The 23,867-nt window shown below is 43.8% G+C and overlaps 6 protein-coding genes across 14 annotated transcripts; 1 reads left to right on the top strand and 5 right to left on the bottom strand.

The window, feature by feature from the left end:
* Positions 1-235: 235 nt before the first annotated feature.
* LOC108039967 (vitamin K-dependent gamma-carboxylase) lies at positions 236-6,280 on the bottom strand. Its single transcript, XM_017117167.2, has 5 exons — positions 6,067-6,280; positions 5,968-6,006; positions 1,808-2,395; positions 1,405-1,751; positions 236-1,320 (listed from the first exon to the last, which is right to left on the bottom strand). The coding sequence occupies exons 3-5, from the start codon at positions 2,383-2,385 to the stop codon at positions 236-238; spliced, it is 2,010 nt and encodes a 669-aa protein (XP_016972656.1). The 5' UTR covers positions 2,386-2,395; positions 5,968-6,006; positions 6,067-6,280.
* Positions 2,648-5,148, bottom strand: LOC108039969. Its single transcript, XM_017117169.2, has 2 exons — positions 4,826-5,148; positions 2,648-4,772 (listed from the first exon to the last, which is right to left on the bottom strand). The coding sequence occupies exon 2, from the start codon at positions 4,764-4,766 to the stop codon at positions 4,026-4,028; it is 741 nt and encodes a 246-aa protein (XP_016972658.1). The 5' UTR covers positions 4,767-4,772; positions 4,826-5,148; the 3' UTR covers positions 2,648-4,025.
* Positions 6,281-8,163: 1,883 nt separating the features above from the next.
* Positions 8,164-15,397, bottom strand: LOC108039972 (vesicle-associated membrane protein 2). Of its 6 annotated transcripts, none has more exons than XR_001769041.2 (7): positions 14,466-14,872; positions 13,463-13,535; positions 13,040-13,190; positions 12,533-12,691; positions 12,424-12,475; positions 11,088-11,187; positions 9,718-9,826 (listed from the first exon to the last, which is right to left on the bottom strand). XR_001769041.2 is itself a non-coding variant. In XM_017117176.1 (7 exons), exons 3-7 carry the CDS (start codon positions 13,489-13,491, stop codon positions 10,632-10,634), a joined length of 639 nt encoding a protein of 212 aa, XP_016972665.1. In that variant the 5' UTR covers positions 13,492-13,535; positions 14,466-14,872; positions 15,316-15,397; the 3' UTR covers positions 10,585-10,631. The 6 variants fall into 6 exon arrangements, 5 of the variants coding, with proteins under 5 accessions (XP_016972668.1, XP_016972665.1, XP_016972664.1 ...); XM_017117176.1 differs by lacking the exons at positions 9,718-9,826; positions 11,088-11,187 and adding exons at positions 10,585-10,879; positions 15,316-15,397; XM_017117175.1 differs by lacking the exons at positions 9,718-9,826; positions 11,088-11,187 and adding exons at positions 10,585-10,879; positions 15,316-15,378 and having other exon boundaries at positions 14,466-14,869.
* Positions 15,398-15,571: 174 nt separating this feature from the next.
* LOC108039970 (methyltransferase-like protein) lies at positions 15,572-16,869 on the bottom strand. 3 transcript variants are annotated; one of them, XM_017117172.2, is made up of 2 exons: positions 16,682-16,869; positions 15,572-16,494 (listed from the first exon to the last, which is right to left on the bottom strand). In XM_017117172.2, the coding sequence occupies exons 1-2, from the start codon at positions 16,774-16,776 to the stop codon at positions 15,681-15,683; spliced, it is 909 nt and encodes a 302-aa protein (XP_016972661.1). In that variant the 5' UTR covers positions 16,777-16,869; the 3' UTR covers positions 15,572-15,680. The 3 variants fall into 3 exon arrangements, with proteins under 3 accessions (XP_016972661.1, XP_016972660.1, XP_016972662.1); XM_017117171.2 differs by having other exon boundaries at positions 16,549-16,799; XM_017117173.2 differs by lacking the exon at positions 16,682-16,869 and adding an exon at positions 16,569-16,594.
* Positions 16,870-17,540: 671 nt separating this feature from the next.
* On the top strand, positions 17,541-18,788 carry LOC108039971 (protein big brother). The gene has a single exon (XM_017117174.1). The coding sequence runs from the start codon at positions 17,826-17,828 to the stop codon at positions 18,465-18,467; it is 642 nt and encodes a 213-aa protein (XP_016972663.1). The 5' UTR covers positions 17,541-17,825; the 3' UTR covers positions 18,468-18,788.
* An 810-nt stretch (positions 18,789-19,598) lies between these two features.
* Positions 19,599-23,801, bottom strand: LOC108039974 (coatomer subunit alpha). Of its 2 annotated transcripts, none has more exons than XM_017117180.1 (3): positions 23,714-23,801; positions 22,555-23,604; positions 19,599-22,494 (listed from the first exon to the last, which is right to left on the bottom strand). In XM_017117180.1, exons 2-3 carry the CDS (start codon positions 23,498-23,500, stop codon positions 19,736-19,738), a joined length of 3,705 nt encoding a protein of 1,234 aa, XP_016972669.1. In that variant the 5' UTR covers positions 23,501-23,604; positions 23,714-23,801; the 3' UTR covers positions 19,599-19,735. The 2 variants fall into 2 exon arrangements, with proteins under 2 accessions (XP_016972669.1, XP_016972670.1); XM_017117181.1 differs by having other exon boundaries at positions 23,671-23,745.
* Between the last annotated feature and the right edge of the window lie 66 nt (positions 23,802-23,867).

Genomic DNA, 23,867 nt, shown 5'->3' on the forward strand with positions numbered 1-23,867 from the left:
TTAAATCGTTTACATTTTATGTAAAATTAAGTCACAATCATATTCCATGAGTAAAATCGTGATCTTTTTAATATTTTAAAGATTTTTTTAGAACTTGTTTTTGAATAGACATATTTTATTTAGTGCCCTTTATACTTTTCTAATAAATGTAAAAACACCAAAGTTTTGATTCAAAATCGAATAAGGATCAAGTGAAAATCGAAACAGTTCCGATAGCAAGCCTTCATATTCAATCTCAATCTCTCTCCCGCGCGGCCAGCGGAATGGGCACACCGTAGAGCAAGTACAGCAGACAGTTGCCAATGTGGCTTAGAAACTGTTGGTAGTTGGTCACCCGATGCTGGAACTCCTTCCACAGCGGCAGGATGGAGCGCTCCTCCTGTTCCGGCTCATCTTTCGTGATCCCCTGCTCCAGCATCGTCTTGTTCGTGTACGTGAACAGATACGAGGCTGGTTTCTGTCCAATGGTGGTCACCAAGTGGGTTATGTTGCTCTCCAGGCCTATGCTCTTGCCGGCGGTCAGAAAGTAGGCCTCATAGTCCCGTACGTTTCTGTACCGCACATTGCCCTCCAGGATGGTCAGAGTGCAGTTAATAAGCTCCGGTGAGATAAAGTTGGTCAATGTAAGTCCGGGGAAATCTGCCACGAAGATCACATCGGAGTAGTTGTTCCAAGCAAGCACCTCAGTCTCAATGGTTCGCAGCTTGGGTCGCATGTGGTTCAACTCGTTGAGCAGCGGCAGCGACCAGGAGGTGCTCTCAAAGGGCGACCACTTGGCCCGGAGGAGATCCACACGCGGATCGAAGGAGCGCTGCTGGAAGCGACCGTTCATGGAGCACCAGATGTCGAAATAGATGGAGATGTTTTTGGACATCTCTGGCTGTCCTACCCGGATGTTCTCCTCGATGCATCTGGCATACTGAACAGCCATATCCGCATATTTCGTCCAGCGATCGTACTCCGTAAAGGCATACGGATTCAAGTTGTGCACCTGGTGACTCTCGTTGTCCACCACCTGGATGGAGGTTTGCAGCGTATCGTATGAGTGCACCATCATGTCCCAGGAGTAGCCGTACAGTCCATTTGTCCAGTTGTTATACCCCTTGGTGATAAAGTGCGAGTAGGGCAGGAAGAGCTGCAGTCCGCAGTAGCCGAGGATAAGGCACGTGCGCAGCCTGGCGAGGATTCCCGGCTTGGACACCTCATTTACTGCTACTGGTGGTTCGGGAAGGGGTGTCTTCGATCGGTCGCTTATCCTCCTGGGCCAGTCGAAGCTGAAGAAAAGCGGGACTTCGGCCAGACACACCCACGGAAACATGCCTGTTGGGTAAGTTCAATTATTTATTGTTTGTTTGCTTTTCCTATATAAAAGTAGTAAAATATAGCTCTCGACAGTACGCTCACCTATTACAAACAGTCGTGAGTTCATAAGGTGGAAGCTGAGCATAAAAGGAGTGACCAGTAGACGCGTCTTTTCAATGGTCATGAAAAAGGCTATAGACAGGTCGAAAAAGGCGGTGAACCAGTGCACGATAAGTAGGTCAATCAGGTCGGGATCAATAACTTGGCGAAAAGGAGCGAAAACCCAGTGATGGCTGAGATTGGACATCGCATAACCCGATAGCCACTCCAGGGAGAACTTTTTGAGACCAGCATACATGTACAGGACGAAAAACTGAAATTTGATTATGAAGTAATTCCAGTAAGGAATACAGCGACCTCTCCGCGGATTTAGCCAGTTATCCAGAGAGCTGAAAGTTAGGAAAGGTTTTTAAATTGATTTATAACTAATGAAAGGTATTCATACCAGTAGGACTCTGCCTGAGTGAAGAGCAGCAATATTCCCACCAGACCGAAAAGATAGCTGTGGTTATTCCACGTGGGCTTATCGAGCAGAAAGATGTACCAATAAGGCACTAGGAAGGCCAGGCAGCTGGCTCTAAATCGATAGCCCAGCATAATGCCCCACGCCCCCAGCCACATGCACAGATATAAGCAACCCATCAGCGGATACGCCAATGCCCGCATCCCGTTGAAGAGCGGGAAATGGCAGTGGTGTGGTTCTCCAAACCGCACATCCATCTGCCCACCACCGCGCTCCTCTGCGATGTCAATCAGCATGGCTGCTCCATAGAACAACCGGAAAATTCCCAAGGCGGCTCCATCCACGGGTCTCTGTAGCCAGCTAGTAAAGTGGGACAAACTGGAGAAGTTGCTCATCTCATGTCCTAGGCAATCTCTAAAAAAGTAGCTCAGGAGGGAGGAGTTTTTAGTTGGATCCACTTCTGTGGAAGATTTTTCTGTTGTGCTGGGATTATCTTTATTCTGATTAGAGACCTCTGTGACACTGGATTTCGTGGGCAGCTTTCGTTTGGAGTTGGCCATTGTGCTAATTCTGAAAATAATTTATAGGAGCAAAACTGGACATTTAAGTGTACCTTTTTTAATATATATACAAATTAATTTCCACCAAACAGAGTAAATAATATTTAAGTAATTTGTGGGTCGAAAATCTTAACATTTTATAACCATTTTCATATGAAATCTTTCGCTTGCTTGATTTCTTATAACGGTAGACATCAATAGTTGAAAAGATTTTTAAATTAAATTAAGATATTTTCAATCCTCAATCATGTAGTTCCTTAAACCCAAGGATCAATACGTTCTTCTTTGGTATTTAATTTTTTTGTAGAATTTATTGAAAAAGTTGACATAAATACATGCATGCATATTGTTGTATACTAAATATATAATATATGTGTTTTACATTTCGTTTGCTGACTCTTGCGTAAATATCTACGGTTTTGTTCGGATCGCTGGCGTGGAGCCCACGGAAAATATTGCTGTCGGATTGGTGTAAAAAAATAGATCAATTACGAAATGTACATCCATTATACTCGGTCATTGAGTTATTATTGCAACGGATTTGCCCAGCTTCGTTTCGTTTCGAGTCCTGTCCGTGTGGAACGTGTTGTGGTAACTGCCATTGAGGTTCCCATGGGGTTTCCCCATAGTCGAAAACGCAAATACATATACTTTCGATCTGAATTTGAATGGGTCTAGCTGCTGGCCAGTGTCCTGTGCAGTGGTTCGCAAAATGTCCAAACTTTTTGGGAACAGGAACAAGCTTTGAAAATGCCTCAAACTACATACATATACGAATACAATATAAGCCGTCGTCTGCTTGAATATACGTTTGATATTGGTTACGGTTAAGTACTTAATGTGATAGGTATCGCACACGCGTCTTAATAAAATTTCTATCGATTTTGTAAAAAGTATAACGATCTGGGTCCGAATTTCTCAAGTCCCCGGAAATGAGTTTAGAAAATCAAAAGGGAATTTTAGTGCTGGTTAGTAAATGGTTTAAATACGCGCCTGAATAATCGTTTTCGGTGTGTGTGTCTTTTAAGAACGTTTAGCTTGGATTTTCTTAGGTTTCTCGTTTTGTTTTCGGTTTTACTTTAATTTAAGTACGACAGTTATGCATAAATGACTAATATTTTTGCTTCACATCTATTTTACTTGTGAGTTTTGCCATTAAAATACTTTTTGGTTTCTTTATCGATTTCATTTTCGTTATTTACGCAACGCTAAAACATTTTAAAATGCATTTTCAAAGTTAATTCAATAAATATTCTTGTTTGTTTTCCATTAGATAGGTTCTGTAAGCTTTTAAAGATCTAGACAATGTTTTCGAGTGTCGAAAATTAGCATACAAATGGGGGGCACATAGTTGCTCCTCCGCCTGCTGCTCCATCAGCCCAAAGGGAAGACGGGAATCGGGGGAATCCGCGGTGTAGTTGCAGTGGTAGTCGCTGGCCGGATAACAACCCTCGATTGCTAGGCCGCGATGCAGTTCCTCATCCTCCTTCTCCGCCTCTTCATTTATCCTCTCCTTGCGCAGGCGCACTCTTTCCTTTGGGTGCTTCCTCTCCAGCCGCTGCTCCTGTTCCTATTTCTATTCCTCCTTACTGCTTCACCCTCGCCCGGTCACCGCTCTCCCGGCCGCCGGGCCCGTCCCTCTAGAGGCGGTTCTGGTTCAGCTGGGAGCGGGGAGTGAAGGGGCTGACCATCACGCCGCTGGGCCAGATGGCCTCGTTGAAGAGCTCGTTGAAGCGGTAGTCCGGTATGGAGATCTTGAACTTGCAGTACGATAACTGCGACAGGTTGGCATCGTTCTTCACCAGCTTGGTGCACTTGACCAGGTTCTTGTTGATCTTCAGCTCCTCGGCCAGGTGATCGATCACATCCTCCTCGCTGGTGTTGGTGGCAAACTTGCCCACCTGCACCCATCTGCCGTAGTCACAGACCACCTGCAATCGATCGGAATTGCAGTTGTTCCCCACCACGATTAGGTTGTTCTGCTGAGGATGCTTCTTGCCATCCAGTCCGCCGCCAAGGGGGCCACCTCCCACGCCGGCGGCCGAGGCGCCCAGCGCCTGGAGCGGCTGGTTACCGAACTGGAAGTACTGCTGGTACATCCGGCCCTGGATCTGGTTGACCCCGTTGCACACCTTGTTGACCTTCTCCTCGATGGTGTGCAACTTGGCGGCAAAGGCACGAGGCGACTGGTTCTTACACTCGTCGCAGTGGAAGGATATCATCGGATTCTTCTGGATCGCCTCGAAGACGGCGTCATCAATGTTGACACACGTGCGATGGAACCTCCTCCGACAATCCTCGCCACTGCATCCGATGCTCGTTGCGGCCGCCTCCTTGGGGGCAATCGATTTTTTGCACTTGGGGCAGTTGTTGTCGGCCATGATTAGCTGGTGATTAGTGATTTGATTTCGATTCCAAATAGGGATTTGATGCTACTAACTTTTTTTGCTTGACGTGTGCCGCAGACGGAAAAAGAGAATTCGATTCGAACTTCCAGGAAAAACACACACACACAGTGGAGTCACACAGTGGTATACAGTATATACACTAAACACGGTGCAGCAACAATAACAATGCGAGATATTCGAGCGAAAGTCGCCTCCTCTCCGCTCCACCTTCTAGTTTTCCAGTAAGTGACTGTGTGTGTGTGCGGGAACGGGAAGAGTGTTAAAATCGGGAAAGAGAAAAATCGCAGGCGACCGAAACTTGCAACCGTACGCTCCGAAGTTTACAGAGTGACTGTGCTGTGCTGCTGATTACGTTCCGTTTTGGAATCGGATTACAACCCCCGAGAAGGAAAGCTGCCACGTCAGGGGTGGTTTTAACCACTATTTTCGCCATATGATTGACTGGCAACCAGTTTTTATTTGGTCAGCAACCACCCTATGCTTCCTGCTTTGGGGCCTATCTGCACGACACATTTAGAGGTGCAGTGTTGGAAAGCGATGCGGTAAGTTTTGGCAAGGATATTTTAAACATTACCTTTTAAAGTTATTTTACGGTCGTAGAATCTTTTTGCTCTAGCCAAAGGCGATTTTAACATCAAAAAACAATTGATTTTTGTGGGGTAAAAGTTAATAATCCAAAAAAATTACTTTCAGATGTTATTACTCTAGCAATAGTTTACTTTTAATTAAAAACAAAAATTGCTGTCTTATCATAAGGAAAACCCATTTTCTTAACGTTTAATTTGGAATATTTAGGTGACAATATTATTTTACTGCAGTTTTGTAATGGGTGTCTACCATTTCAAAAAAGATGATAACATGAAATTATTTTTACAATTTTTAATATTTTTGGTACTAATGGATTAGCTTTTATGTAACGATAACAATATGGTCAACCTTTAGCGGGTTTTTAATTAAAATTTACTGTATTCATTAAAATTATTAAATTTCTTGTCTTTTTGTTCACCACACCAGCAAGTTTTGAAAAGATTTATATTTTATAGTTTCATATTTATTTAAATTATCACTTTGGCTAAGGTAAGGCAATAATGCCATAAGAATGTAGTATATTTTACGATTTTTGTAATTTTTTTAAAATAATTAATATAATTAAAAAGTAACAGGTCTTTCTTACCTTTTAACGTTAAGCCAATTATTGTGAGAATGGGGTCAGCTTTAAGTTGAACTCGTTAAAAAAAATCGTATTATTACAATCCGGTTTGTTTTTGCTTACAATTGACTTACAAAGCAATAACTCAATTTCACACCCACAATTTGTTGCACTTAAGTCCGTAATTGGAGCCGTTATCCTGCTGCCTGATCCCTGGAGCCTGCAGTCAGTAGAGTGCAACTTGCAACAGTTGTCCGTTTTCCGGATTAACTCTCACCTCGCGGACGCAGCGACTGGGAAAAGGGAATCGCGAGCAACACGGTCCGTCAACTGAGGCTGTGCGCAAAAGCTGCGCCGTATTTATACGCCACTTTGCTCCACTCAGAGATGTGTCCGTGTCCCTTTCCGTATTCCGTGTCCCTGTCCATACCCGTGTCCCTTTTCCGTAATCCTTGGTGCCGCAGAGGGGATGATGGCGAAGTGTTGTGGGCGGAAGTGGGGGTGTTTGCGCATGTCCTTGCCGGGAAATGGCGACGAAGTTAATAATAATAAACAAGTAAATTTCCTTTGACCAAGTGTTACGACATTAAGCTTACCATTTAGTAATTTTATAATTTTGTACAATTGGGTTGAAAAATATGGTTGAAAGGTATTTTTGTATTTTTCAACCAGAGAATAAATTATGTTTATGGCTAATCAACTATTGATAAATTTGTGCGACTTGCAAAATAATATTAGAAATTTATGTAATAAAAATTATGTTACAAAAAAAATGCTACTTCTTTTCTTCTTCTTAAAATGTAATTACCCTTTTAGTAAGCCAGCTTATCATTGAGGAAGCTATTGAATAATATTGCTTACCGTTATTATTTAAAGCTGTTTGTATTACTTTTTAGATTTCAATAATATCCAAATTTAATATGGACCAATATACCCCTAGTCAATATTTAAGGGGTATGAAAATGGCAGGAAAAATGCAAATAAAATTTGCAGGTGTTGCGGCAGCAGCTGGGCTCTTTAGCTCTTTGCAGCTGTTATTGTTTGCCATCCGCCTCCAGGATCCAGGATCCGGCTGGCGGACACCTTTGGTAATTGGGTTTCATTAAGTGCTCGTCGCTGGGGTCGGGGGCATCGAGGGAGGCGTTTCCGCTTCCTTTGTGGGCCCTTGTTAGCGTTGCTCCAATTTTGATGTCGCCTGCATTGCCAATAGATTTTAATCAAGTGTGGCAAGTGTGGTAAACAGGCGTCCCTTTGTTCCCACACTTGCCCGATTTAAATCTAGGCTTTCCACCACAGACGGGTTTTTATTTCCATTATCCTGTTTGCACGCTGTCTCCGTCTCAATTGTTATTTATGTATGCAGCCACGTGTGTCCGGGAACCGAGGGGTATCTTTTTACTGAAGTCAAGTGCGCAATTTGGCTGCATGAGCGCTGAATAGTGTGCTATACTTTTTGCCAGATCCTACTTTTAGACTGCGCTACCTTTATTAATTAATTAAATAAGGTTCTTAATTACTTTTGAAGCTTATGGTAATTTTCTTCACTCAAACAACTTAATTATACAAATTCAAAGATCTAAGTATCATAAGTAACTTAAAAAAACAATACAACCAACTTAGTTATTTCCATTTTGTAATTTGAAGTTGAAAATAAATTAAGATTATTAGAAAAGATTTTACCAGAGTGCTTAAAGTATACAAAATTTGTTTGATCTCTCTAACGAAATTCAACGCTCCAATGTAATACAAAGTAAACTTTTACCTTTTAAAAAGCCAAATAAAATATAAAATAATAAGCCAACAAAATATGTACTTCTGATGTCGAACTTAATAATCCATTTCCAATATAAAAATAAAAGACATATGTTTTATTTTTATTTATTTATTTAAATAATTATGTATTTTCGGGGTGCAATTAATCATTAAATTAATTAGTAATATTATTGTTTATATACGGTTCATATATATATACTCTCATTGCCGTCTGTTGTTTTTGGGGGTTCTTATAGAGTTTCTTTGTTTTGTGTGTCCGTCTTTCATACGGGTTTTTCATGTTCCGCCTCCCAAAGGGTTCCGTAATATCGCAGTGGAATACCAGAAACCCATGTAGGTTCTCCGTTCTCTTGAAATTTCATAGGTGTTTTTGTGTATACATTTGTTTTCTTTTTTGGTTAAAATCCAAACAAAAATCGAAACGCTTTTCTAAACATTTGTCATTGGTTATTACATACATATATTGATTTATATTTGTTAATGGTTATATGCATGTGAAGTGTCTAGGTGAGTTTCGAGATGGACATTGAACGAGATTATAATAAGCTTTAAGGGCGACATATTGTACACGCTACGAATATTGCTAAAAATACCTGCATTCGGATTTGAATTTTCGTTTTTTCCCATTTACTCTTTGGTTTTTCTTTAATTAATTTCGATTTTGTTCGTGCCCCAATTGGTTGGTAGGCAAAGCACTTTGGGCAGGCGCTTGTAGAATCAATTAGTTAATACATTAATCGTAGTATAGGTTGTATTTCAGAACAAGGTAAGTACAATATGTGCTACGAATGTTGTCTCAAAGTTATTTCTCTGATTTTTATCCTGATCGGTGATCGGTTATGAGGGGGCTATGGGGGCTTGGGTGGAGTGTGTGAGATCTAAATATCATATCGTTACATACACGTACATATATATGCTCTAAGTACTGCCTCGTCTAATACTTGTAACATTGAAATATACAAACATATGTTAAGTGCCTCTGCTGCCTGCGTCGAGCTAAATAAATCCTTTGGATAAGATAACCAACGTATTGTGTGTCTAGCGCTTAATTTAATCGTTGAACTGTCTGGTTTCATCTTTCAATTGAACCGTTCGAGCTATACTCAACTGCTGCCTGGGCTGCTTTTCAAACACAACAGTAATGATTGCACATAAACAGAATTCTGCAAATAAATCGCTTTGTATATTTTCACTAGACTTCAAGTTTCTTGGTTTTCGGTTTTTTTTTTGCTTGTATTTCATCCGACTACACTTGCCTTTTATAAGTAATGTTCCATGAATACATTTAACTGTCAATTACTTATGAGGCCTGTCGATTTCAAACTTTTTTGGATAATACATTTCGAATATTCATATTTGCGTAACTTTACTTAGGAACAAAGCTTAGATTTCTTTGGTTTTGGGTCTTGTTCCGAAATAGTTATGTTTTTTGTTTTTGTAGTTTTGTCTAGTCGATTTGCTAAGGAAACTGAGTTCAAAGAGCTGCGAACATCGGGAAGCGACCGCCTGTCCTCCTGCTTCCACTGGCGCTCCTTGTTGCCAGTGCAGCGCAGAGATCCAAGTTCCATATAGGGTAGTACGTGGTTTTTAGAGTCACTCGTAATATTCAAGTTCCATATATTTGATTTATATTTATATATACCGTTTTTTATGCATGAAATAATGTAACCATAAACAAATTAGCAACAACTTTAATTTGTCCGGAGCGTCTTTAGATTTAGTATTAATATTATGACGTAAGTTACTTAAAACCTCTCACACCAACTCGTGCACATCGTCTAAGTGGAAATTATTATTGAGTTCATTGCAATTCTCGAGATTTTCTAGTTTAACTGAGTTTTCCTTTCCTTTTTGGTTTGTTTGGGCCCGCTGAGGGCATTGTAATCGAGAAACGTTCGTCCTTGCAGTGAGATTACTTATACGCCGCCGTGATCGCCGGCTCCTGCTGCCCCGCCGTCCGATCCTCCTGCTCCTGCTCCTGCCCCTGCCCCATCCACCAGCGACGACTGTCCTCCGGCGGGCTGCTGCGGCGGCGGCGGCGGTGGCTGCATGTACTGTGGGGGGTACTGGTACTGTGGCGGCTGCTCCCCGCCTATGAGGCCAAGTTTATCTGTTGCGAAACATGACAAGAGTTAGTAGGGCAAAACACAAGCTGGCTCTTTAGCTCTCTTTATAGCCAATCTCAGACATCGATACACGATAATACGCCAATAAATATTACACTTCAATGGTTAAAAGCTCACTCATGACGGAATATAGCAAGTGGACTTGGAATGGGGACAATGGGAGGTGGAGGGACGGTTGCCGCAGGGTTAACTGCATTGAACAAATATATATTTATGTACATTAAGGCAGTCAATGAAAGCTGTCTTTCCTTAAACCTCCTGAAGAGAAGTCCTTTCGCTTTTTAGTGCATTAAACTTAGGCCAATTCCAAAAAACATACAACATTGAACCGATAAATTATAGAATCATAAATAATGTTATACTAATCACACAAAGACATCGATTAACTTACATTCATGCGGCTAAAGCGGGTTGTAAACGGGGTAAGCGGCCCAGAAACGAATGTATCGTTTACAACCAGCTTAAAATTATATTAAAAAGGGGTACAGCGGAAACGGAAATGGGAACACAAACATAAACTAGGTATAAGAATAAGCGCAGGTGTCAAATTACTGGGTATGATATTTTGCATTGCTTTTTTGCCGTTTTGTTTTTGCTTACAGTGTATCAGATTAGATCGGTTTTGTCAATAGTACAAAGAAAGTGTGAAATGTTTTCTTTTCATTTTTGGTTAATTTTGAATATGGTTCTACGGATGCGGCTTGGTGGTTAATCGATGGCTGATTAGTTTCTGTTGTTGTTGTTGCTGTTCGGTTGGTGGTTTTTTTCAAGATACATATCGTGAGCGTTCTATTGTGCAGTCGCCACTTCATCCGACGGACTCTGTGGTTGTTCGGTCAATTTCTCGGCCAATGGTTTCTCGAGTGTCGGTGGTTCAGATTTTTGTGTATGGTGGTGTGGTTGTAGTTGTTGTGGTTGTTGTTGTACTTGTAGTTTTTGTGGTGGTGCTGATTCAGGTGCAGTTGCAGATGCCGGAACCACCTGCTGCTGCGAGGCAGGAGTCTGCACAGCAGCATTATCATCCGACATGTACGGTTCTACGAGAAATGGTTCGGTGAGTTTATGTTTTTGTTCAATTTATTTCGATTTGCTTTAAAGCGAGCAGAAATAGATTTATCAACAAAAAAAAAGAACAAAACGAAAATACGATTTTGAGTCATGTAAAACAAATGATTTCTTCAACAGGTGCACCTAGCAATACACGTGGCGTATGAGTAATAAATAAAAGGTTGCTCTCGCTTTTACCTCACACTGAATGTGTTATTTGGGGGTAAATTGTTTTTGCTTATGGTTAACAAAATTGTACAAAGCTAAAGCTTTCAGTGTATTTATTCTTCGTCTTTCTCTGTAATTGTTCAAAAATATAGTTCAGTGTAATAGAGTGTGTCAAATAAAATTGAAAACATTTAAAGAACAGAGTTAAATTAAATATAATGGCAGTACTTTATGCTTTTGCTGTAGATCAGTGGTACAAGTAAGGCTAGCTTTTTCTATCTGAAGGCCATTGCGTTTGAGTTGAGACTTAGTATCGAGTAACTAGTTTTAAGAAGGGACTACGATTACGAGGGAACTATGTTCGAGTTGTATAATTTACACAGGACATGGCACAATCGTGTGTCTGTGGTTGTGGTGCTGCTGCCAATATCAGAACAAAACAAACGAAACACGGATACGGATAACGAAACACTGAACAAACCACAAACTTTACGATTACGGCTTACGGGAGTAACGCTATCTAGAACATAAGGTCCTACGGTTAATGCTAACGGGTACAAACGAATATCGGTCCATCTCCACCATGTCGGTTGCCGGTTTAGAGCGCAATACTTTCAGGATTATTAAGAGCAACCAACATGGAAAGAGATTTGATATTCGGAGCGATCACAACTTGATTACGGGTTAGGCAACGGAACGATAACAACACACGACTTTCAGTGGGCATCAAATCAATTCATTACCGAACCTGTGCTTATGCGCGTATGGAACCAGATGATGTTGGACTTGGGCATATATTGGGCATACAATTCAAATATATACCGCATTTAGTTTTTGTTTTAATGGTGGTTGAAGCGCATGACATGATATGATCGATCGATCTATATAGTTTTGGAAATTTCGCAAGGCATCTAGGTCGAATCGATCAGCGAACGATCAGTTGCACTGTGATTTCGGAGCATTACTCATAGCGGTTGTAAATGAGTCTGAATTTGGTTTCGATTGGTTCTTATTGGGTTGATTGATTGACTTTTGATTTGGTTTCGATTTGCATTGCATTGCGGCTAGGTTACTAGTTTCTTATGGATAAGATAGTTAGCAATCTACATAAAGTTACCTAGAGAAAAAAAGTGGTGGAATTAAAAACGGAATTTTGATTCGGTGTATAGAGAAACAAAAGCATTTCGGGGGACAACGAAATCAGCGCTAAACGAAGGCAAACTTAAAAAACAAACGCAACTCGGGATTCTTGAAATTTCCTTCGGTTCTGTGTGTGGGTGAGTCGAGTGGGTGTGGAGGTCAGTATCTCTAGGGGGTCTGTGTCCAGGTAATGAGTGTACACTCCATCTAGGATCTGTCAACTTACTTGCAATGATGCCAACGACAACCAGGCCAATAACGCCCATGATGATCATCATCTAGAAAAACAAGTTTTATTCAGTTAACGGTTTCGTAGGAAGAGAAGGTAGACCTACCTTCAAGTTCTGGAGCCAGAATTTCCTCTTAAGCTTGCCCGCTTGCTGCTCAAACTGCGAGGCGCCCTGCTGCAAGGCATCAGCACGATCGTCCAGCTCCGACAGCTTGCTGTCGCGTTCCAGCACCTTCTCCACGTTCGTGCGCATGATGTCCACGACCTGGTCATAAATATAAGGTAGTATCAAAATCGTTTTTAAAATTTAGCTAATGCTATGAATACATGGAGGTTTGAGCTTTGGACTTTAACTACTTCTAATTAATGGCCATACAGTTTCTTATTAAGGAGTACATATATTATTTCACTTAAAGATGCATATCATTATAACCTTATAATATTAAATGAAACGATTTTTTTTATGAAAGTAAGTCTAACCATAAGAATCTTCGTATGATTTGGCTTAATAAGACTATTTATTGGTTAAAGGTAATTGTAAACCTTTTTTAAGTGGATCATATCTATTTAACCTCCGTATACCCAAATTATTAATATTAATTCCGAGACTCACCTCATCGACCTGCGCCTGCGTCTGCTGCAGACGCTTCTGTGCCGCAATCTGCTGCGGATTGTGCGGTCCGCCCACAATCTCGCCATCACCGCCCTCTCCGGCCGGAGCTCCGGCATTTGGTGGTGCATCGCCAGCTGGTGCAGCGTCCGCCCTGCAGGAAACGAGGTCATTAGTCATTATTCATCGGAAAGCGCACAAAAATAGAATGGACCAAGACTAATCAACTCCCAACGGGGGCGTTCAAATTAAATACAGTACTTAAATTACAAACAGAGTGGGTGAGTCAGTGTGGGAAAGGGCTTGGAGTACGACTATAGTTTCTAGCTTAAATAAAAACATCTCGACGATACGTGTGGGCTTTAGAAAGTGCTGGAGTATATTTCTAGCCAGCTACCCTTTGATCTGTAGTCAAAGCGGACTTACGATTCCTTGTTCTTGTCTTTCTTGCCCATCTCAGACCCCCAAAAATTTAGATCTTTAACTCGTCTTCTGTGCTCTGCAGGGGTTTAAAGTAGGGAAATAATTAATAATAACAATAATAAATGATAATATTAAGGCAGAATGGGAAAAGGTAGTACATTGTTAATTGATAAATATCTAAGCTACATTTCGTACTGTCCATACATATGCATTTCTTATATTCACTGCAACAATACAAAAAACAAATTGATATCCAAGGTATCTGAAAACCAAAACACCTGTTTTTCTTAAGCACTGACAGAAATGTATGAGTTCTTGATAAACAAGAAAAAAGATATAATATATTTAATAAGAATACAGTGTCGCGCATTTAGTAAAAAACATTTGTAGTTGCAAAGACTAGAATTTTTTATCTACAAAATATTTGAAGACAGCAGATTTTTTATAAAGTATCTATATCGAACCCCCTTTCTTTTTATTTGCCGACTACAAAGGAAAACAAATCAATATCTAACCCCAACCCTTAAGACCGGCAACCTTTGGTTTGCTTATATGCGCGATTATTTTTGGAATTGTCCATACATTCATATTGGGAAATCATTTTAAATGAAAATATTATAGAGTATTATGACTATCTTTTGCTAATAAATAGCACAAGTCTGACTTCAAAGAAACCCAAATAGGTGCAACTTAGTTTGCATGTCCTGACTTAGTGGTGCGAAACGTGTTTTTATTGATTTTGCGGTGTGAGAGACTTGGCCATGTGATGCGAGAACGTCATCGCCAAGTGAATCATGCTTAGTGAACCGAAATGGCAGCTGCAGTGAGTCTGGGTTCCTTGTTTCATGAGCCTCGTCCACTTGGACAAATGACAAATGAAATGGGCGACCCATGCTGCGTATACTTAATGTGGCTGTCAAATGAGCATTCCCTCTGTGCGAAAACCGAAAAGGGGAACCCCATTCCCCGCGCCGAAAAAACAAATCAATAATGTCCATCCACTTACATGGCTCTGGTGGCTGTGTGGTTGTGGCTGTAGTGACTTGGTGGTGCTGTGGTGGCCTCAACAAATTCGGCTGGCGATGATTAGGATGAAGGTACTCTAGGCACTATGCACTTGGCCTCTTTCACTGTCTTTCACTGCCGCAGGTCGGAATGGTGGTGATGTAGGTGGTGGGTGGTGGTGCAGCTGAATCCTGTTTCGTTGTTTTTGTTCTTGAGGGTTGCGCTCTCAGTACCGCCTTTCTCTCTCTTTCGCTCTTCCGCCAGAGCTTTTTCGCCCCCAGTCGTCAATGAATTTTCACTCCACTCCACGGGGGGATTGGCTGGATCTGGATGATGTGTATGTGTGCGGGTAACACTTGCCACGACAGCCTTTCGCAGGAATTTTCTGGCTCACCGCTGAAACTGCTGCTGAATAAAGTGCGAAAATAGTTGCAACTATTTTTAGTACATACGTATATACTCGATTGTTGGTTTTATCTACAGTCTAAGCTGGGCGATTTAGTGGCAGTAACACGCCCACCTTACCACCTATGTCCTTCTTTATTTCTGTTGCATACCCCCAGGGGCACTTTTAAACTGTCTTCAAAATGCAAAACGTTTTAAAAATAATTTCAAGTGGACAATTCAGGCTCGGACTGAGAAAGAAAAATCAATGAAATTCTGCACGACAATGGTTTTGGCTGCTTTTCATTGACATTTCAGCTTAATTTTCCTACTCTATACATTTTCGTACCAGCACTCTTGATGAGCAACACTTTAACTATGCTCGTGCAGCTTTAGCTAACAAAAAACTATGCTTAAATAATAATCTTAAAATTATTTTACGCAGCACAACGAAAATTTTCACTTACGACGTTTTTGGCCAACTGCGAAAACTTGCAGCTTTCCTAACTGTTATGTGTATTTGGATTTGGGGAAAAAAGCTGCCTGGATTGTTGGCAGCGAATGGTTTTCCGGCGAGAAGCTTTTCCTTTGAGATTCGCAAGTAACGATTGGCGAGTAAGTGAATAAGTTTAAAACAAGCCGGGCTTTGCCATCAGGATTAAAAAAAAAAGAGACAATATTTTTATTTCAAAGGATGGACTCTAAAAATAAAAGGGAACTATGGTCATTTAAAACTACAAATGCATAGACTTTATTATTTTAAAATGTTTTGAATATAATAAATTGGCTATACGATTTTATATTCTATGTTTTCCCTCTGTACTTAAATAAACTAAAGCGGTTTTTTAAACTTTGTCTGAATCCAAACGCGGTACATCTTTAAGCCTCGACTCCGATTGACCTGCAGCCTGCGGTCCACAATGAGTTGCTCCTCCGTAAGCCCTGCTTGGGTCATCATACCCCGCAGTTCCTCCTCCGTGAAGAAGTACACCATCGTGCCATCGCCTCGCACATAGAAGTTGTCCTCCAAACACTTTCCACTTTTGAATCGCAACTGTGCCAGGTCGTACCTTCCGTAATCCCGGAACAATAGCAGGCCTCCTGGTTTCAGATAGCGATAGCAATTGTCCAGCACCCTTTGCATTTTCTTTGGTTCAATGGCAGACAGCACAAAGATCATTACAATTATGTCCTGCGAGTTCTCCTCAAATGGCACTTGCCACTGATCCAGAGTGGCATCCATTACGAACACATTGCAACGCTTCTCGTCGAATTGGGGCTGCCCACGCAGGATTTCAATTGCCCTTGCTGAGAAGTCGCACCCAAAAACCTTCAGTTTCGCTTCCGAACTGTAATTCAGCAGAGGTAGAATGGTGTTTCCAACGCCACAGCCGAGTTCGAAGATGCTGCGATGCTGCTGCTCCTTCGTTTCCGCCGCCAAAGGAGCTAGTTCTGGAAACTCTGTGAACAGCCAGTGACGATCCTTGAAGAAGCGGTTATCGTGAATCCCATAAAATGAATCCCAGAACTTGGGAGCGTCTGTCTGGAAACGGTCCTTCTGCTCCGCTTCCATCTTGCTGGCCGAATTCTTGGCCACAGCTGCCTGAGCGGCTAGTTCCTGCTCCTCGTCCCATTGCACGTGGTCCCTGTTGATCGAGAATTAGAGGGGTTTCCATGAGTTCAGGACTACGGATAAGTACCAGGCGTTAAACTCAAACACCTCTCGCGCATCGGTGAGCACCCGACTACCCGCTCCTGCCGGTTTCTTGCGCTGGCGAGTGTGCTCCCAAGTTTTGCTGGCCAATCTCCGGAGGATTTGCATCCCATATTTACCAAGCATTGTGCTTGAACACGTCGTCAGAGTCCGTAAGTAGGCGGGTTCCGAACTGGGGTCGTTTCTCGTTCTCCTCAGTGGGGGTGTCACTCATATCGGTCAGAAACCACGGTTTATAGCACCTGTTGTTCCGATAAAATAAAAGGCAATATTTTGTAAACAGGCGGCCGGTGTGACCGTATTTTAAGCATTCAAATAATACCGCAGTGTGTGCAGAAACAGTTAGTATTATCGAGCCGCCGTTACACTCAGTCGCGCGGGAAATATGTGGTCCGCGTTTTTGCTCGTTTTTCGTAAGTTTTCGCGAATAAAAATGTGAACGACGGTCCATGAGTGTCGTGTAAGGTGGCGAAAAAACAGAGCGCCGAGTTTTTTGCGGAATATTAAAAAAAAATTGGCAATCAATATGTGCAAAAGTGTGGACATACAACAAAGTGCTGCCAGACCATCGAAAAGTGATTGTTGGTTATTTTTAGTGGTGCGCGCGTGACTAGGCCAAATCACAATTTTTCGGACAGAAAACCTAATTAGTACAAAAATGTGTCTTAACGAAAAGGAAATTTCATGGTAAGCCACAACATTTATTTTATCAAATTTATAAAACAAATAATTGGCTTCGGTTCACCGAAAGCACATAATTGAAGCAGGGAAATTTTCAAATTTTTTACCTTCACAATTATTTAATGTTGTATTATTTATTGTCTTTATTATTTATTTACTACGACTAGTGCATTATTTATTTGCAAAATGCTGTATGTGTTTGGGGCCAATATTCTTAAAGTCGTGCGTGATCGTGTCAGAAATAGTAAAAAGTGCCCATCTTTACTTTCCGACTCCACTTTTTTGTTCAGTGGCAACGCCGCGTTAGTTGGTATATCAAAACCGCAAACCGTCCTTTTTGTTGTATTGTGCGTTGTTTTCTGCGACGGAGGCAAGATTTTTAAACAATTAGCATCCAGTGTGCTACGACATAAGCGCCTATTGCGTATACGTAAAAGGCCCATCGAAGGAGCGACCGAAGAATACGCCATTAAGCGTATTGTGTTCCAAGGAGAATTGCGTATACGAAAAGGCCCGCGGAGGGACCTACAGAAACAGACCCCGTTCAGCTTTCTGCGAGAGATTCGCGTTTAAAACGTTAAAATGATGAACGAGGCGGCGCTTGCAAACATGATACCCTATGACACCATTGGATTATACGAACAGCCCAAGCCGCGCTTCATATTCAAAATGCCCCGTGTGGTGCCCGACCAGAAATCCAAGTTCGAGAGCGATGAGCTCTTCCGGCGACTCAGCCGTGAAAGCGAGGTACGATATACGGGCTACCGGGAGCGCAGCATCGAGGAACGGCAGGTGCGCTTCATGAACGGATGCCGCGAGGGTCACACGGAGGCCAGTTTCGTGGCTTCGGGAACCAATCTGCAGCTGGTGTTTAACGCCAACCAGAATCCGTACCTACACGACAAGGAATGCGACTTTGACAAGGAGCACGGCAAGGTGCACATCAAATCCTACTTTATTATGAACGGGGTGTGCGTCCGCTTTCGTGGCTGGATGGATCTGGAGCGGCTGGACGGTGTGGGTTGTCTGGAATACGACGAACGACGGGCGATGCACGAGGATGCTATTCTTAGGGATCAGATCGATCGCTACAACCAGCGACTGCGGGAATTCGAGGACACCAAGCGCGCCTACCGCGACAACCGGCAGGACGAAATGGAGGCGGTGCGACGGGGCGTGGCCTCTGGGGGCATTGGCGTAGGTGCCAGCATGTGGCGACGTTAGTTAGACCTGTGGACGGCGCCAGGGCCGTCACATCCGCAGCTACAGCTCCAGCAGCAGCAGCAGCCGCATCACCAGCAGCTAGAGACTCAATTCGCGAATACTCAATATTTCATGGACAACTGAAAATGCTCCGAGCCCATTGAACGGGCCTACCCTTGCGAGATTTCAATACGATTACGTTAGACACGCTCGAATAAATATGCTCCTAGATTAGTGTTAGATCTAATGCTTACTTTACGAATGCTTTTATGGTATTATACTTACAACTTAGTGTGGAATTAGTGTCGTATCTTTAACTAAAATACATAATTACTAATCGAATTCGCACTGTTAATTCTGGGCTTTCCGCTGTGACGCATCATTAATGAGACAATGGGAATTATCATCGATTTAGATTGATTTTTGTATACCCTTGTTGACGGTATTATAATTTTAATCAAAAGTTTGCAACGCTAAGAAGCACATTATTTCCAAATTTTCGAAAAATGGCTGCAGAAAAGTTGCCTAAAACCTGCCCTTCTAAGCCCATAACTTTTCTTTCAGAAATCCGTTTTACAAATGTTCCAAATTTACGAAAAATGGCTTTGCCGAAAAGTCGCCTAAAACCTGCACTTCTAAACCTATCACTTTTCTTACAGATATCCGATTTACAAATGGCATACTTCAAAATGATTATGGTTTAATCCTCTAAAAAACTGCGTTTTCAGTTTTTTTGTATTTTGGGGTCGATTTTCCGGCATTTTAATGATGTTACTTACCCCTTTCCAAATTTACGAAAAACGGCATTGCAGAAAAGTCACATAAAACCTGCACTTCTAAGCCCATAACTTGTCTTACAAACATCCGATTTACAAATGACATACTTATAAATGATTGTGGTTAAATTCCCTAAAAATCTGAGTTTTTAACTTGGTTTAAAAACCTTCCTATTATATTTATATTTATGTTACATACATTGGAACATTTGGGTTGCAAACATGATATTGCGTTGGTAATATTTTAAAGTGAAACTAATCCCTAATTTTCCATTATATTTGTATCGTTCAGAAAGCCGACGGTTTCATTGCTTAGAAACTTGACTATTCTTAATCATATTTAATGCCTGCACTTCCAAAGAAAACATTAGTTTGATTTGATTTTATACCATTATAAGAAACAGATACTGAACTTTATTTTCATACATAATAAGAATGAATTGTGTAAAACTAAACTTAGGGGTCTCGCTTGGCGTGGATGAAACATTTATTAAAAGCGGAAAACTTTCCGTCCTAGCGGAACTGCAGGTTGGATATACGCAGCCCGATGCTATCCTTACCGATCTGGCTTACCTCACAGACTGTGCAGAGGTTGCCCTTGAACTGCGGGTCGTAGGTGGAGGAGCAGAAGGGGCAGGTTACTTCGGGTTTACCCCTATACAGTGGCTTCCAGCTGATGCCGCAGATGGTGAAGGGATTGAACTCCTCGTACTGCAGCTGGTGCTCGTCCACGGGGTTAACCTCGCAGGCCTGCAAGATCTTGCGCACTTGCTGGGCCACATCCGGACGCGGAGCCAACTCCAGAAGCCGGCGGGCAAAGGAGGCGGCCGTCTTGTAGTTCTTCAACTTAAAGAACATGTTGAGGGCGGTGCGCAGGGTGAGGATTTGGTGCACGGGCTGCAGCTTGCAGTGAGTGAAGTAAGCGGCCATTTCGCACAGACGCTTTTGCTCCTCCAGCGTCGACTTGGGCATGCCCTTGCGCACAGTTTCCATCTTCAGGCCTACGATATACTCCGCGCAGATCCTAAGCAGTTGTTGGGCCTCCGCCGTATCCAGTTTCGTGTCCACCACCAGCAGTGGAATGCTGATCAAAATAGAGTGGAACTTCTCTACAGCCTCGGAGAACTTGCCAGAGGTTGTCAGCTGGTAGCCAGCCTGCAGACGAGCCACCAAATCGTTTAGTTTGATTCCTACAGCCGGACGCTGAAGCTTGATGTTTGTCTCGGAGAAGTTACGCAGCGGGTAACCATTTAAAGATTGCAGATTGGGATTGGCCGTGTAGCTGGTCCGAGAGCAGGCGTAGTTCTGCAGGAAAAGTGTTTTGAATGGCTTGAAATTGACCACTCCCAGCTGGTCGTGCAGCAAACGGAAGGCGCTCTCGAATGATCCGGCCTTGACATGATCCAGTACCAGCGGCGAATTGTTGGCCCATTGCTGGGCAGGAGACAAGCCCTTGTTGGGAGCCGCATAGTAGTTGCTGTCCAGGGCGGAGGCCTTGATCTTGGAGGCCAGCTCCTCGGGCACCACCAGATCGTCATCACCCACATCCCATCCGGCTCCATCCTCTCCGCCTGCTCCACCCTCACCATCGTTACTCAACGCGTCGTGCATCTCTTCATCGCCGTCCTCATCCAGTCCCAGATCGGCATCCGCTCCCCAGCCATCGCCGCCGCCATTGTGCTCGTCCAGAACGGCAGCATCGGCGTTGATGTTCAGCGCCTGGCGGGCAGTGGCACTGGATCCAGCCCTGGTGACCATGGCGCCTTCAAAGAAGCCCTTAGAAACGGAGAGCAGAGGCCAGTTGGTCTCCAGTTGCTGGATAGGCACTGGTGGCTGCAGCAGCTGAGCGTTGGGATTCACTTCGGGAAGAATATTTCCCTGAGAGGTAATCGACTCGCCCAAGGATTCAGTAAGCTCCTCAAATCCATGGGTAGCGGCTGTGAGATAAGCCAGCGAAAGTTGTCCGCAGTTTTTGAGGATATTTACCCGCTCCTTGACGTCACCGAGGAGTAGTGCACCCTGGTATTGAGCAGATACATCCTTGCGGATTTCTGCGATCTTGTTCATCTTCTTGAGCTTCTCCAGATTGCCGGTGATCAGATAGAGGAAACTGAGCTTGTCAAAGTTCTTCGTGCGCTGGTAGCACATTTCCACTACCTGGTGATTGCCCTGTAGCAGGGCACTCTGTCCCAGCCGATCCCAGCAATCCTTGTCATCAAGAGCCTTGGCAGCCTCCAAAGCAATCTCGATGTTGCCGCACTCCAGAGCCAGTCCAAATCGCGTCTTCTCGTCCTTGACAAAGTGCAGGGCCACCTCCGGATATCCCTTCTGCTGCAGGTAGGCGATAATGCTCTGACCCACCAGGCGGGCATTCCTTACCATGTGCAGCACCTCGTCGTACTTGCGCTGGATCAGGGCCAGCTTAAACTTGTACTCCGTGGGATCGATGTGAAGAACGCGGGTGCGGCACTCGCGATCTAAGCAGAACACCTGATTGCCCTTGACGCGCGTTAGATAGATTGGCAGATCCAATGTACGGATAATCCCGTGGTCGCCGTTTGTAATGGCATATTTGATGTGGTTGCTGGTGGTGTAAATAAACACGCCCGATTCGTCCCAGGCTCCAGACTTCACCCGACAGTTCTCCTGCACAGTGCACAAGTACTGGAGCCTTCGGTCGCAGATGGTCACCGAGTGCTTGCAGAGCAGCGCCACCAAGGACATGTCCGGAGACCACACCACGTAGCGGCACTTGGCCAGCTTAATGCTTCCCACGGAGACGAGACGTTGAACCTCGTACAGGGTGACAAATTCGGGATCCCGGATCAGCAGCATTCCTGTGCCGGCATAGAAGATCTCCTCGCAGAAAGTGGGCAATTTCTTGGTCACTTCGTTCTTAAAGTTCTTAATCACCAGCTGCTGGTTGCGATCCAGTACTGCAAACCGATTACGGGCCACCCAGATGGCCGTGATTCCAGAGCTGCGCTTGCTGTCCGACTCGCTCTGGCTCTCGGTGTCCTTCGGGATCTGGCACAAGTCATAAGTGCTGTTCTCCAAGTTGTTGGTACGGGTGCAGATGAGCACGGCGTTCAGTGCTGGGTTATACGACATGCTGTACACCGGCGACTTGCCCGGTCGGAGCTGCATCACCACCGTATCTTTGGTGGTGGTAAAGTCAAGTTTGCGCAGGAAGCGCTCCTTTACGTAGTACAGGATGTTGCCGTGCACGGCGTAGGCGGGACGCTCTCGCTCCAATTTGAAGACCACCATACCTGGAAAAATAACAATAGATAAATAAAATATCAGGTTATAAAGTGCATTAATGAACTAACCTCCATCGTGGCCAGCTGCAAACAGATTTAAAGTCGGATGAGCCGTGAGAATCCAGAAACGCTCGTTGTCGCGGCGGAATGTGAATAGACACTGACGCTTAGTCATATCCCAGACGCGAATGCTGCGATCCTCGCCGTTCGAGAGAATGAGATCCTGGCGTGGATGGAACAGCACGCTGGATACGTTATTGTAGTGGCCGCGGCAGGTGTCCACCTCCCAGGCCTTGTACTCGTTCATCCGCCACAGTTTCACCAGGCGATCATCGGCGCCGGACACGATCAGGGGCAGAGTGGGATGGAAGCTGGCCCAGTTGACACCACGGTCGTGGCCCTCTAGCACGTGCTTGACGACGGCATCCGCTTGGCCGAACAGATCAGTGGCACCGGGATGGCCTTTTAGGTGATCATCGAGGCCACCGGGACCGGGAGCCACGTTCTTCTTCCGCAACCCCGAAATATCCCATACGCGGACCGTCTGATCCAGCGAAGCGGATACGATTTGGTCCTCCGTGGGATGGAACTGGGCGCACATTACATAGTGGTTGTGGCCCGTCAGCACGCAGATGCAGTTGCGCGACTGCCAGTTCCAGATGCGGATGGTCTGATCGTCAGAGGCGCTAAGAATCCACGGGTATTCGTGGTGGAAGGCCACCGTGCGGACATAATCCAAATGGGCCAGCAGAGTGAAGATGCAGCGGCGTTGCTTGTAGTTCCACACCTTGATTTTGTAGTCGTCACCGCCGGAGACGAAAAGTGGCATCTGTGGGTGGAAGGCAACGCCTCTCACCGGGCCATCGTGCTCGTCGAACTTCTCGAGGAGCGTGTGCATCCGGTAGTCCCACAGCTGGATAACGCCGCTGTGCAAGCTGACCAGGATCCATGGGCGTTTTGGGTGGAAGGAGAGACCCTTTACCCGCGCCGACTTCGACTCGAAGTTGGTCAGCATGCTGGCACTTTTTCCGCTCTGCCTGTAGGTGTCTTAATTCAATAGCTTTGCTGGGTGTCGGCTTTTCTTTCAAGCGCCCTTTTCTGGTTGCTTCGGGCACTCCCCTGTTTAAAAACAAGAAAAAGTAGGTGTAAGAACAATTACTGGTTATTGGGTATACTTTTAATTACACGTAATCTACTGCCAACAATTAATTTTATGAAAAACACCAACCAATTGTCGAAATTGTGACACGTCAATTATCTTCTTCTTCTCGACAATGTTGAAAACGCAAGCAGGGTTGTCGCTAGCAGTCAAAGATACACTGCTTTGCATAAGTATGTACACACTATTATAAACGAGTAAAAATTGTGCATGAAAAATAGTG

Source organism: Drosophila rhopaloa, unplaced genomic scaffold (genome assembly GCF_018152115.1).
Source record: "Drosophila rhopaloa isolate 14029-0021.01 unplaced genomic scaffold, ASM1815211v1 contig_163, whole genome shotgun sequence".
NCBI lineage: Eukaryota > Metazoa > Arthropoda > Insecta > Diptera > Drosophilidae > Drosophila > Drosophila rhopaloa.

Coding starts and splice junctions, on each gene's coding strand:
- LOC108039967 (XM_017117167.2), bottom strand. CDS start 2,385: ATGGCCAACTCCAAACGAAAGCTGCCCACGAAATCCAGTGTCACAGAG. Junction 1,752..1,807: donor ACTCAGGCAGAGTCCTACTG/GTATGAATACCT, acceptor CCTAACTTTCAG/CTCTCTGGATAACTGGCTAA. Junction 1,321..1,404: donor CTCACGACTGTTTGTAATAG/GTGAGCGTACTG, acceptor CTTACCCAACAG/GCATGTTTCCGTGGGTGTGT.
- LOC108039969 (XM_017117169.2), bottom strand. CDS start 4,766: ATGGCCGACAACAACTGCCCCAAGTGCAAAAAATCGATTGCCCCCAAG.
- LOC108039972 (XM_017117176.1), bottom strand. CDS start 13,491: ATGGGCAAGAAAGACAAGAACAAGGAATC. Junction 13,191..13,462: donor AAAGACAAGAACAAGGAATC/GTAAGTCCGCTT, acceptor CGTTTCCTGCAG/GGCGGACGCTGCACCAGCTG. Junction 12,692..13,039: donor CGCAGGCGCAGGTCGATGAG/GTGAGTCTCGGA, acceptor ATTTATGACCAG/GTCGTGGACATCATGCGCAC.
- LOC108039970 (XM_017117171.2), bottom strand. CDS start 16,688: ATGCTTGGTAAATATGGGATGCAAATCCTCCGGAGATTGGCCAGCAAA. Junction 16,495..16,548: donor GTGTTTGAGTTTAACGCCTG/GTACTTATCCGT, acceptor CTCGATCAACAG/GGACCACGTGCAATGGGACG.
- LOC108039971 (XM_017117174.1), top strand. CDS start 17,826: ATGATGAACGAGGCGGCGCTTGCAAACATGATACCCTATGACACCATT.
- LOC108039974 (XM_017117180.1), bottom strand. CDS start 23,500: ATGCTGACCAACTTCGAGTCGAAGTCGGCGCGGGTAAAGGGTCTCTCC. Junction 22,495..22,554: donor TGCAGCTGGCCACGATGGAG/GTTAGTTCATTA, acceptor TTATTTTTCCAG/GTATGGTGGTCTTCAAATTG.